Source organism: Macrobrachium rosenbergii, chromosome 22, assembly GCF_040412425.1.
Source record: "Macrobrachium rosenbergii isolate ZJJX-2024 chromosome 22, ASM4041242v1, whole genome shotgun sequence".
NCBI lineage: Eukaryota > Metazoa > Arthropoda > Malacostraca > Decapoda > Palaemonidae > Macrobrachium > Macrobrachium rosenbergii.
In genome coordinates this window covers 12,368,631-12,382,078 of record NC_089762.1, presented here as the reverse complement: position 1 = coordinate 12,382,078, position 13,448 = coordinate 12,368,631, and the positions used below count along the sequence as shown (strand labels likewise).

Here is a 13,448-nt window from a genome sequence, read left to right as displayed (position 1 = left end):
GAGACCCTCCATATTTGGTGGGGGGAGACCAAGCATCAACATGGTGAAAGAAACCAAATATCTCCCAACCACCATAGGGAGAAATTTAAGAAACTGTCCTATGCCAGACACCAACGAGAGAGGGAGAGAGCACCGGATGTCGGAGGCATATCACCTGGACGATCTATAATACCTGAGCCAACCCCAAGTACCAACACCGATTAGGCCTAGAAGATCGCAATGCTTCCGGGACTGATTTCTTCATCAACCCATGACCAAACTAAATGCAGCTCACTAACCGGCCTGTCAACTGTATAAACCTCCCCCACCTCATGTAACTTTCATGGCAATCCATTCACTCTTGGAAAATGATCGCTAGAACGCGTTCGAAACACCAGAGGTAATAGTACTTTATATGTCCTTTGGAAACTCGATACACCAGCTACACACTGACAAAAAGAAGATAATAAGAATAGAGAAGACACTACATAAACTGAATGCCGTAGAAACAACCATTATTTTCAATGCTACTGCCTTTATTGAAGGTCTCCTTCCTAATTATTATTATCATTATTATTACAGTATTATTATTTTAACCAGATCCTTATAGTAGAATTTTTGACTTTCACTGGACTGGAGGGAAGGAATTCTCGTTATAGGAAAAAATGAATAAAAAAGTTCTAAGAACTATAAAATGTACTGTACATGTATCTTATTTATTTATGCCTAAAGGATGGCTGATCAAGCATCAAAAGTTTGTATTCTTTCATGAATGATTTGTACAAGGCTTTCTTGGTTCTTGAATTAATCCTGAATGGTATTGTTATGGAGACAATTTAGGGTATATGAAGAATTCTGTGAGGTGTTTCTAAATACTGTATCCTCCATACTAAGTTTCTAAACAAAGCTCTTCCTTTCCTGTCCTCAGCAGAATTTTCACAATAAAAACAAAATGAACATATTAAGGATATAAAACAACACATTTAGCAATACACAGGATTCATTCTGGTGGAAATGAGTTGCCTGCACTTTATTATAGGACTGGACACATTTGGATAAGCCACTTATACAGTACGAGGCAAACCGATTTCAGATCCACATAATAGTCTCCAGTTATATTTTTTCCTCAAACTAAGAAATTCATAGTTAATTTTTTATTTTAGTGTTGTTTGACCATCTAAGAATATTATGACCACTTGCGTAAATTTTTCACATTAGATATGATGGATGGAGGATCCAATCCACCAAAATTCCTTTTAGTTTTAAAACAAAGTGATTCTAAAACAAATATATATATATATAACTCAGATCCACTATACAGTATTTATATTTGATTGTTTTCACTGATTATATTGGTCTAAACTTCAATTGAAAACATCACATGAATATTTCAAATTCATACTTATACTATATCTAGAATATTTAGTTTACTAACTTAATAAAATAATACTCAACTTTAAGCAATACTTGAAGTGTATATGTACTATACATACTACAGTGTTGGCATAAATATGCACTTTATGATAATGGTTGGTTTTCATTTTACATATTTTTTTTAGGTATAGGCACAAATGACTACTTTGTTTGAGAATGGCTAAGCTTCATGTACAATCTGTAGGTTATACTGTACATACAGCAGCAGCCAATGGGAGCTAACAGTAAGTGTTATCAATTCCATTTTTTTGAAAAATGTAATTATTCATTCATGCTTTTGGTTTTTAACAGGAAGCTTCTTGCAGACTTAAACACAAACACTATTATACCGTAATGGACGAAGTTCACCATCTACACACTGATGATAAAAATACTGTACCCTTATAATCAGTAGTTATTATTACTAGTACATTTATTATTATTAATAATTGTTATTGGTTACTATTATCCAAAGGTAGAAAAATACTGGGTGACTCTGCGGCCTGGGATATTATGCCATAAGGATGGACAATATAATTCTTTGGCACACTGACAAAATTGCCTGTAAGTAAATACTGATCAAAATACACCAAAATTAGGTATTATGACCAACCTTTACCACTTGTATGTGGGCAGTCAAAAGTGTTCATTAGAATTACTGATGACCATAACTAGTGTTATACATGATTAAAACCAATTTCAACATTGGCAAAACAATCAGTGCATTAAGTAATCCAGACATGAATACTTTTAACATCTCACATGCACTGTGCAATTTTTTTCTTTGGATACTTCCATTATAGTCAATACAGCCTTATTCTTTATTTACAGTACAAGCAAATTAACAATAAAAATATGACATATCTTAATTAACACTATACTGTAATATGAATATCTGTTACTTGTTGAACACATTGCACAATACATATCAGTAAAACTTTGTTTTGTGATAAAATGTGAATAGAATTTACATACTGTATAAAGTTAAACACAATTTCTTTTAGCTTTTGAAATTCTTTTTCTTATCAGACACTCAAGAATACTTGGAACAATTTATATAATGACTTTAAAGTAGCACAATATAGTTAATCTTGTTTATATTAACAGAAGCAATCTGAACCTTAAAGTACCTGATAACAAGCAGCATAAATCCACTGACTTTGTCATCCTAATCATCATTATTATTGTTAACATTATCATTCTAATTATTATTTGGATGTGCAGTAAAATACTTGGCACTGCAGAGGAAGCAATCTTTTTATAATGCATGGAATACAGTATAGAAATACAGTATACATATTCTAAATGTAACTAATTTTTATCAAACTGACTAGAAACAGACTAGAAGTTACACAGGACTTTTTTGAAGATTGCTGATAGATAAAATGAAATGTGCAGGGGTGTAGTGGTAAATAAGAGGAACTCAAGTGGAAACATATCTTGTCTAGAGAGCAATACTTTATGTATATTAGAAACAGAAATTAAGAAAAATTTCTCTGAAGTAAAACATGAGACTGACAAGAACTGCATGGCTGTTCTTAGTAGAGTAACCTAGAAGACACAAAAATGTCTTACTTATACCTCTAGTGCATTGTATGATTGATGTGTTGCTATACTTGAGTCTTATTTACATCTTATATTGGAATACAACCTATTTTCTATGCTTCGTCATAAAGGACTGGATTATGTGCTGAAAGATTTTTCTCAAAAGACCCCTGGTGCAAATCATGAAAAAATGGCAGTAAGATTTTTAAGGCTATTTAATACATAAAAGTGTTTATAAAAGATATATTGACCATACCAACACTGCTTTCCAATACAGTAAATTGATTAGGTAGTGGTGTATTTTATACTCCAGTATTTTTAAGAGAACATCGATAACAAAAAGATTGTAAAGGTCAAAGGTATAAATATGTAATGGAATTATAGTTTTTAATAAAATTATGTTGAATTTCATTAAAATTTAAATTAATCTGATCTCACCTAGGTGACAGTCATGTAAACACCAGGTTGAAATGAAACATTCCATTACCATTACAAAATTTATGATACCTAAGGCCTCTTTGTTTTCACCAAGCATGGAACAAATACTGTAATGCATAAAAGCAATTGAAGGTAGTTTAGTACCTTTGTACTGTACTGTATACCTTGACCTGTATGGGTGAATATCTTGAAAGATTCTAAACAATTAGATTTTCTACAAAGAACTTGGCAACATTATCATCACATGATATCTTTATGTTGAAAGAATAAAATACATCCAGTACTATAAGTACTTTTCATCTTTACATTAAGATTAATGATATAGTAACCCAAACTGGGACTGAAGGGGAAAGCTAACAATACAGTTGCTCCATAATATCCATTTTTCTTAAGAAAATATTTTAGTAAAAGAGTTCAAGTACGCACTGTATAAAGAAAAAAGAAAGTGCTAGTAATACTTCATCACCAGAGAAAAAAATCCTTAGAACATTATCAAAGTTTTTTCATTATTCTCAAGCACAACCAGCATGGTTGGTATTTTGATGCACAAGTAAATTAAGTTCTTCAATTTTGGGGCAAGACCTTTCCTCTGACTAGTATTGCAATTGGCAGTCTTTTTTTTTTTTTTTTTTTTTTTTTTTTTACCTTTGTCTACACTCAGTAGAGTACAACCGAATCACAATATGAGTTATTCTGCCACAGTTCACTAAAGACTGCACTAATCACAATACAGTAAAGGAGGCCAGATGAATATCTTTGCTAATTTCTTTAAACTGTCTGTCCAGATAATCAACATACTGTACTAGTTTACTGGACAGATACAGTATATAAAATATGTGTTAGTAATTTAATTATCATTATACCACATAGTAAATGAAGTGAATTATAGTTATAGATACTGCAGCACTAACGCAAGTGCACTCCAAATGAATGCATATGATGATTAATTAATGCTGTGTGTTACTTTACTGACATTCATCAAATTAAGTAAACAATGTACTCTGCTTGCAAGTGTACTGATAAAATTACAAGTGCTCTTTTGAAATGAGACAAAGGTGATGCATTATATACAAATCTAGAAGTTTCATGTAATGCTGTATATAAAAGACAGAATATATATCTTGAAATAAATATATTTCCAGTAAATATATATCTTGTTGTAAATACCAGCTACAGAAAAGAGAAAGGAATGCTTACTTTAAGTACTTAGCACTGAAATTAATCAGCATCAGGAAAAGATACACTAACCAAAATTTGACAATAAATACTAAATTCTCATACTGTACATTAGATATACTGCAATAAGAATACAGACAACAACAAACACTAGTTTATGAAATTATTTATCTAAACTTTATATGCAAAACTACTTGATCTAATGATATAAATCTTATGAAAATGTAACCCTAAGAAATACTGTAATGAGAACAGCAACAGTGACATAATAAGCTCTTTATAAAATTTATATCTAAAGACTAGTGCCCACTAGAAGGGGCAACTTTTGGTGGCAAAAATATATATATTGAACACTTTATCTGCAATATAATCTCACACAAGGAAACAGTCAACATTTGATAAAAGAATAAAAATAGATATTATTGCCAATAGATGTAACCATGAGTTTTTATTCTTGAGAAGTTCCTACAAGGTAGAAGCTTTCACCTTGCTAATATGATGACTCATACAGGAAAACTTATTCTTATTCAGCTAAATGGCAGAAATACTGCTAGTGTACAGACAAACCACTTTACCATGCTCTCAGTTTGTCCAATTTGCAATATATATATAACATGGCTACAAATCTCAGTAATCCCAACATATACAAATTTTTCACAAAATTTCTTTATGCTTGTAAAGGCAACATAATTAATTTGTGGAATCTTAGCATTCAGAAGAACGCACAATCTTATCTTTAATGCTACATGTTGGACCCCATATTCCTCATATCAACTAATAAACAGCACACTAAATGTTAATCATTATGCAATAATCAGTGATGGTGTATGAAAACAAACCATCTATATAACCAAATCACCACCCATTGTGATTAAGGCAATATCCAACATACAAAATCTGTTGGAATGTATCGGAATTTCAACCACTCACACAGGCTACATATGAATATCAAATATCTCATTTGTTGATGGAAGTATCATTACTCATGCATACATAAAATCATATTCTCACCTATTTCAAAATTCAAAACATATAAATGATTATGGTCCAGTTGGCTAATAAAATAAATTATGAAATATCAGTGACGATGGAAGCAATGAGAATGATTATCAGTTCTGTGATGATGAAACAAGCTGTATGTAGTGATTGATGTTTGTCATGTCCTGTTTGATACTGTGAGATGAGGGAGGATGATTGAGGCTGGGTTACGTGATCACAGGCGCTTATTAATTCCCGCTTGACCAGAGACTGAAACGTTTTTCGGGTTAAGCTGGAGGGTTGATGGTTGTACTCAACAGAAGAATTCCATCTTTTTCCACATTTTGTATTCTGCTTCTGTGTTCTCATAAAACTGGATAGCCTGTAAAACAAAAGTAATACAAGTCTTGATAGCCAGTAAAAACAAATGGGAATGGGATGGTTTTGCTGAGACTAGTAAATTTACAACTGCTTCTTATTTAGAGTTTAACTTTTATCCTCACGGTGATACTATATGTTATTTATAATACTCAAACACTGTAGAGGATCATGAATAACTAGAAATAAAAATCTTGTGTAATGTATTTTCTAACATCTAATGTACTGCCAAAACATTAATGCTTCTCTGTACTAAGTGAAAAGATAAATTTTAAGCAGCTTAATATACAATTCATGAAAATTCAATATACTGTACTGTAATAAAATAAATTAAGGATATTAATAATGCAGTACTTGCTATCTGAAAATGTTCAAATTTGCATTTTTGCTAGATATACAAACCTGAAGAGTTTTATATGGATATCATTGGTGAAAGCTGGTATACTTGTTGAGGCTTGGTAACAAGGTAGTTGAATAGCAGGAAACAAATGAGGGCTGGGGGACCCACCAACTCACTTGTTAAGAAGCATTAATTCTTCTTTTGGCAAAAGTAACAAATGTGGGGTTGGTTAGAAGTGAGAATATAAATGACTAAAGTTTTGTATATCTATGAAAAATGTATTATCTTAAAAATTTATTTGTTCCTATGAGACTAAAAATCTTCCATCTCTTAAATAGATACTCACTCTTTAGGCAGGAGATGATGATCAGAGATCATGGCAGGAGGTGATCAGAGATCATGGCCTGTGTTGCTCTCCTTCCCAGAAAGGAGAGCAACACAGAAAGGTCTGCTTCCTGGTCACATATGTAAGCACGGGAAGGACGGCTCCAGTGATTACCAGTACATCCTGGCATATGTAATGTCAAGGATGAAAGGGCCTTGTGTCTGAGTTTGACTAGTTTATAACCCCACTCTAGGAAAATGGACATGATGTTTCCCATTTGAGACAAGTAGACCAGTTCTACCAATTATCCCTTTGTTAAAAGAAGGATGAAGGGTGTCAAATCTACCAACTAACAAAAGTCAGAGATTGGAGGCTCTTTTGTAATTAACCTGCACCTGGCTCAATAAGCAAGAACACAGCCTTTGGCTGCTAGGTAGAAGAAAAGTGGTAAAGAATACCACTCAGCCTTTGTATGCCCTTTCCCTGCTGTAAACCTTAGGTGAGATGCATTTCTGCATGTAACTCATAGACACAGAAGCATTTCATCCTGAGTATCATCAACAAAATCTTGAAGGGATGGGATAACGAGAAAGACACTTATTTCTTATCAAGAACTGACAGCTTCTGAATTTTCAGCCTGAACTCTGAAATGAACCAGAATAAAATGAATCCTGTCCCCCCAAGTGCTGCACTAAGTAGGAGAGACCATGCAATTCATCTTCTCTCTCTGCCAGTGATAAGGCTAGCAGGAAAATAGTCTTGGGCATAACATCTGCCTGAATCCTCTCTCAAGGTCTCATATTGTGCCTAGGTATGACTAAAAGCCAGAAGACATGGGGAAGGGCTCAGCAGTAGTCCTTAACTGTGGAAACATGTAGAAGCTTCTCTCAGTGGAGGTAGGGTAGAAACTCCACAATCTGCTGAATGATGTCTCTGACCAGAGATGCCCCTATGACCCCAACTACCCCAGAAGACCCTCCTTGCTTGGTGAACACCTGTCATACATCTCCTGCCATGCCTGAATCTTCTGAACAAGCCTGAGAGAAAAGCTTCTCATAAGGTGCTTGACTGCCAAAGTAGTGTGGGTCATAGGGGTAGTTTTCTCAATGCCTTGACAAGAAAGCCCAGTAGATTGAGATACCACTCTGTCTTGGGCAACAAGGAGCCACCAAGTCATTCTGAGACTGGAAGTGACCAACATTTGGTTGTTCACTTGACAGATCAAGCAAAATAGCAGAAAAGCATAAATGGCGAGGTTTTGGAAGGAATTTTCCAACATGGCTAAGGGGTTTGGTACTAACGAGCACAACACCAGGATCTTCGTCTTTAGAGGGTCAACCACTGGGGTTCCCCCAATTCTGAACAGCTTCTCCTCTACTTGCAAAGTTAGGGATCACTCTGTCCCTACAATCTGCCTTGGAGACTAAGCTGATTGACCAACACATTCCAATAGCCTAGGATGTACCTGGCTGACAAATAGACATAGGGGCAATCTACCCACTTGTACACCTGCCTTGCCAATCTCAATATATGACACCATGTTTGTGTTGTTTATCAACATAATTGAGTGCTCTGTCTACTGACCCTAGAATGCTATCAGTGCTACTAGACCTGTTGCTTTCGTACCTTGCGAACATAGATGTGCCAGTGAGAATCCTCTAGAGTCTACAAAAACAAGGCACCTCAACAAGAAGGCCCAGTACACTGAGATACCACCTGGCTCATGGCCAACAAGGTGCCATCTGGGTCATTCCAAGAATGGAAGTGACCAAAACTTGTGTGATCACTTGACAGATTTGGAAATACATCAGAAAAGTGTATATGTTGAGATTGTAACACACAGCCAGGGAGTTCGATACTGGTGAGCAGAACATGATCATCTTGTTTATCAGGTCAATCACTGGAGTTCCCAAATCTTGGACAGCTTATCCGGTACAAGTGGGTGTAGGGACCACTCTGTTCCTACTATCTAACCTCGGTGACTGAGCTGATCAACCGCCACATTCCAACAACCCAGGGATGTATCTGGCTGATAGGTACATGGTGTGGTGCAGTGCCCACTTTTTTACTTGCTTTGCCAACTTGCAGAGGGGGAGGAAGACACTACCCCTTGCTTGTTGACATAAAACACCACAGTTGTTTTGTCACTCATTAGCAAAACTGAGTGTACCATCTTCTCATTTTAGATTTCTTCTGTGCCAAAAGTGCTCCTCCTATTAAAAGAACATTGATATGTAGTTGGGAATCCTTTAGAGTCCACACAATTAAGACGAACAAGCAGCTCAGGTTTGCACATCACCCTACCTTTGATTAGTCTATCAACAGAAGCATTTCCAATTGGGAAGAGTTCAGTGGAATATCCCATGATGTTCCCATTGTCTTACAACCAGGCAAGATTGCCCCTCACTTCCCTAATCAATGGAAGGGAGCACGTGACCTGCACTGCATCAGGCACTACTGAAGCAAATGCATCAGGGGTATGAGTTTCTCCATAGACAACAGATTTCTGAGAAAGATTTGCCAAAGCTGAACTGGTTGTTCATGTTATGACAAACTGCGTTGGTACCTCCCTGAGTCTGTTAATCTGAGTGTCTGCAGGACAAACTCTCACTGCCTACCATATTCATCAACATGCCTTGGTAATTGGTTTGCTCTCTGGGTTGGAGATTAGACCTCTTCCAGTTTATCACATCATGACAGATAATGACAAAAGGAGAGAAGTCAGTCCTGATTATGGAGCAATTGCACCTTGATGGACACAGGATCAACCAATCTCCAGTATACCATAACAAATGGATTCTAAATGAATGGGCCTAAGCCAATACCAACATGAACACTCATGTGAACACCAGTGGAGCAGTCAAAATAAAGCACTTTGAACTAATACTGTCCCGTTGCAAACATAGTGGGGGCTCTTCTGAAAGTCCCAAAAGATGGGTAATTGAAAACACATGTCCTTCAGATCTACCAAGAGCATAAAGTTGCCCACTGATAGAAACCAGCAAAGAATGTGGGGTTTCCGTTGTGAATGGAATTTGCTGAATAAATCAGTTCAGAGGAGACAGAGCAACAGCTGGTCTCCACCCTTTGGTTGCTTCTCCACCTGGAAGAGATGACTTCAAAAGCCTAGAGGGCAGTCATATACAACTTCCAGCATATCTTCTCCAACACTGCTTGCATCAATGCTGACAAAGCAAGAGATGTGGATGAACCTTGCAAATAAGAAGGAAAAGGGATCTGCCTGCGAGAAAGGGGAGGGTGTCAGTCCTTGAAGGACACTATTGTAGTAACTATCCAAAAGGATACATACTACCCAAGGCTCTGACCCTTGTTGCTGCATGACAGGTACCCCAACTTGTAGCAGCATGAGAGGAAGTATAACAACTTATGCATTCTTCTTTTGCCTTCACTTTGCCTCCCTGTAGGGCTGAAGCCTGGTTGGAAAACTGAATAGGTCAGGAAGGCTCCTGAGCTTTTTCTGGGGAAGGAGACTGCTGGGAACCTGACCCAGCCTTAGGAAACCTAGTCTTTTTTAAATTCCTTGTAGGAAACTGCACAGTGGATAAGGGAGTCCTGTCCATCAGTTCTCTGGTTTCTCCACCAAAGTCTTGACCTTACTTTTCGAGAAGAGTGAGAATGAACTCAGCAACAATGCATTCTAAAGTGCTTGCCCACTGCTGGTTAAAAGGAGCCTACAGACATCGTTGTGTCTTTTGAAGACCAGATTAGCCCATAGGTTTGTAGACTAGAGGGAGAGGAAGGTCAATATCCTTCTTCCCAACACCAAGAACATTTGGAACTTTACCTTCTCCTCTTCCAAAGTGATTTCAGAAAAGCAAAGTCCACCATCATGTTGATCCACTACTCCAACCATAATGTTGCTTGGAATAAAGCATGGCTCCTGCTTCCAGTGAGGAAAAAACTGTTCCAGTTCAAAATTGTTTCCATGCTGACAAAGCAAGAGAACTAGTGGACTCCAAATAGAAGCAGTTGGGGCCAAGGTAGGCAGAGAAATGGGAAAGGATTTTGTCAATAGTACTGATGCCCTTGGAAGACACCTGCAGAAGTTTTCCACACCTTTTCCTCCTTGAGCCATACTATTTGCCTTGGTAGGTGACTAAAGCCACACTCAATGCAGTTGAAAGATGGTGTACACTCCCCATTTCTGCAAGTTTTACTCATAAAGTGAGGGTTGGATTATCATCATTACTTCAAGGGGAAGAATTACTGGACTTCATTCTTATCATAGTTACAATAAGCACAATCCATTAAACAAGCCAAAGTTGTCAACCATTCAAACAAGGAAACTGTCGAAACTTTGACAAGAGAGATTGTACTTTTCTGCAAGTTGTGGTGTAGTTTTATGTATTCTTTCTAAATTTAAGTAAAGTGGAAATATGTATTATGTAGAAAAAAAGATATGTTTTGGTGTGTTTGTATTTGTCGTGAAAAGCATTGTGTTTGGCTGTTTCGTGTATTTAATTGTAAGTATACATGTAATAGTGCTTAAGTACCGGTCATCGGCTGTTTGTTGGTTCAGTTGTTAGTCGAATGTTTGTTGTGGGTCGGTGGCGGTCGTGAAGTCAGTCTCGTAACTCTCGTTACAGGTTTGGGGCAGTCTAGCTGTACCTGGGAAAGACTCAGGATTCAGCCATAGTTGTTGGTGCCTTCGAATCCACTTAAGTATTCCTTTTCATCTTAAAGTTCATTTAGATAGATTTCCTTTACAGAGATATGCATATCTAAATGTAAAGAAAATTTCTTGAAGTGTGCTTTGGATGAGGGTTATGAAGAAGAGATTGTGCTCACGCCAACCCCAAACTCAATTCAGGCTTAGAATATCGAATGTGCCATTTGAACTAACAGTAAGTTTGTATCATTTATGTCTTGGATAATATACACAACACAATATGGTTTTGATTGGGAGTTAGAATTCTATAGTTGAAGTAACCTGGGTGTCATTGCATAAAACTTAGGCCACAATTAGGTTAGTACATTTCAAACTGTTTAGGCTTTATGATCATTTTATGATTTGAAATGCTATATTTATTCTGAGCGAGTCAGAATAAATTAGTGCCGTGACCAGGGTCGTTATGACTGGTTATCTGAAATTTTAAGAATTGTTGTGTTATTTGGCAATAAAAATAAAAATGTGACCAGCTGATGGTGGTGGCCATTTTAGAATTAGTCATGTGTTAGCCTAGCCTGAAATGATAAGCAGGATTATGAGATACTTAAGTGAAATTTAATTTGAAATAAAACCCTGTGTTGTACATTGTATATATGTATCTGTGTAGTCAAGGATACATATATAATATAACAGGTAGTGATCTACCATTGATTAATTTGAAGAGGTGTGGCCAACTTCTAAATACTATATTTGCTAGTGCAAAATATATTTTTTTGGAGCTTGCAGTTTGTACACTTTTTTAGTATTAAGAACTTATATATTCTGGTGTTGGTAAATTATAGGCTAAGATGTCTGACCTGGGCGAATTAAAGAGGAGATGAGGGGGATTTTAAGTCTGTGATAACTAACTGGTCAAAAAAGGTTGAAACCACTATTGATACTGGTGATATCAATAGTATTTCCTCATTGAGAGACTCCTTGTAGGAATATTTGCAGAAAATCCAGGAATTGGATGATGAAATATTGGATCTAACAGATCCTGGAGGACAACCTGACCAAATTATAAATCAAGCTGAATATAGCCTAAAGGTAGGCGCTGAAATTCATAGACTAAACTCCATCACGAGTCTTCTAGCTGTAAGGGATGAACCTAGTGCACCAATATTGCCTGTTAAAGTTACCTAAATTAGACCTCAAATATTTTGATGGTGCTGTATCAGAATGAAATTCATTTTTGGAACTTTATGAAATATCAGTACACCAACATACTGATTTTGAGAAAATACATAAGTTTTCCTATTTGAAGGGCCTATTGGAAGGTGAGGTGCTGGAAATGATATCTGGTTTTAAATTTGAAGGTTATATATATCTGCAAGCAGTGACTTGTTAAAAGAAACTTATGGCAGAAAAGACGAAATCAAGTTGTGTTTGGTTAGAAAACTCTTCCAAACTGAGAATCCCAAGGCAGATGCAGAATCGTTACAAGGTTTCAGAGCGCAATTTGAATGCCGCATAAGATGATTGGAATGTGAACAGCTGGAATTGAGTGAACTGTATACCATCTTGCTCTACACCAAACTAGCTAGTAATATTAGTGAAATAATAAAGCGAAGGTGTGGAGAAGATTGACTTAAATTTGACATGTTTAAAAAATATCTTGAAGAAGAAATACACAAGTTGGGGCTTTTCCACAGACTGAACCAGTAAAAGCTAATACATTAACAGTATTTGCTTTCACAGTAGAACAAGGGCAATTTGTGAGACAAAAAAAAATCAGTAAGACCTAAAGAAAATACAAAGCCAAGGTAAACCTGGTTGGAGGATGTGCACTTTGCAGAGGCTATCATATATGGACACACTGTAAATCCTATGTAACCAGAAGATGAAAGATAGAATAACTTAGAACTCTGGGCCTGTGTTTCACATGCGCATCCAATAAACATTTCAGTTCCGACTGTGACAGGCATGGTTGTAACAACAGCTGCGCTGTTAGGCATCATAGTGCTATATGAAATTGAAACCAACCAAATAAGTCTAAGGCAGGTGGGGTACAAGTTGGAACACTCTCTGACAAATACAGGACAGGGAAGTAAAGAGGACTAGGAAGTCTATCTTACCTACAGCCACAATAACCATAAAGGGTAAAAGAGGTCACATTGTGTGAAAGAGGGGTTTGTTGGATATCTATGCTGAGAGATCGTTTATAAAGAAATCTGCTCTTGAGGGGCTCCACTATAAGAGCAAGG

The 13,448-nt window shown here is 36.5% G+C and overlaps 1 protein-coding gene across 10 annotated transcripts in view; it reads right to left on the bottom strand.

Annotated features, from left to right (window-relative positions):
* Positions 1–1,867: 1,867 nt before the first annotated feature.
* The window catches only part of norpA (no receptor potential A), a 699,095-nt gene continuing 687,514 nt past the window's right edge, over positions 1,868–13,448 (bottom strand). For all 10 annotated transcript variants that reach the window (XM_067124206.1, XM_067124212.1, XM_067124215.1 and 7 more), the window contains one exon: positions 1,868–5,911. In XM_067124206.1, coding sequence (XP_066980307.1) covers positions 5,843–5,911 — 69 coding nt within the window. In that variant the 3' untranslated portion in view covers positions 1,868–5,842. The remainder of the gene's footprint in view (positions 5,912–13,448) is intronic.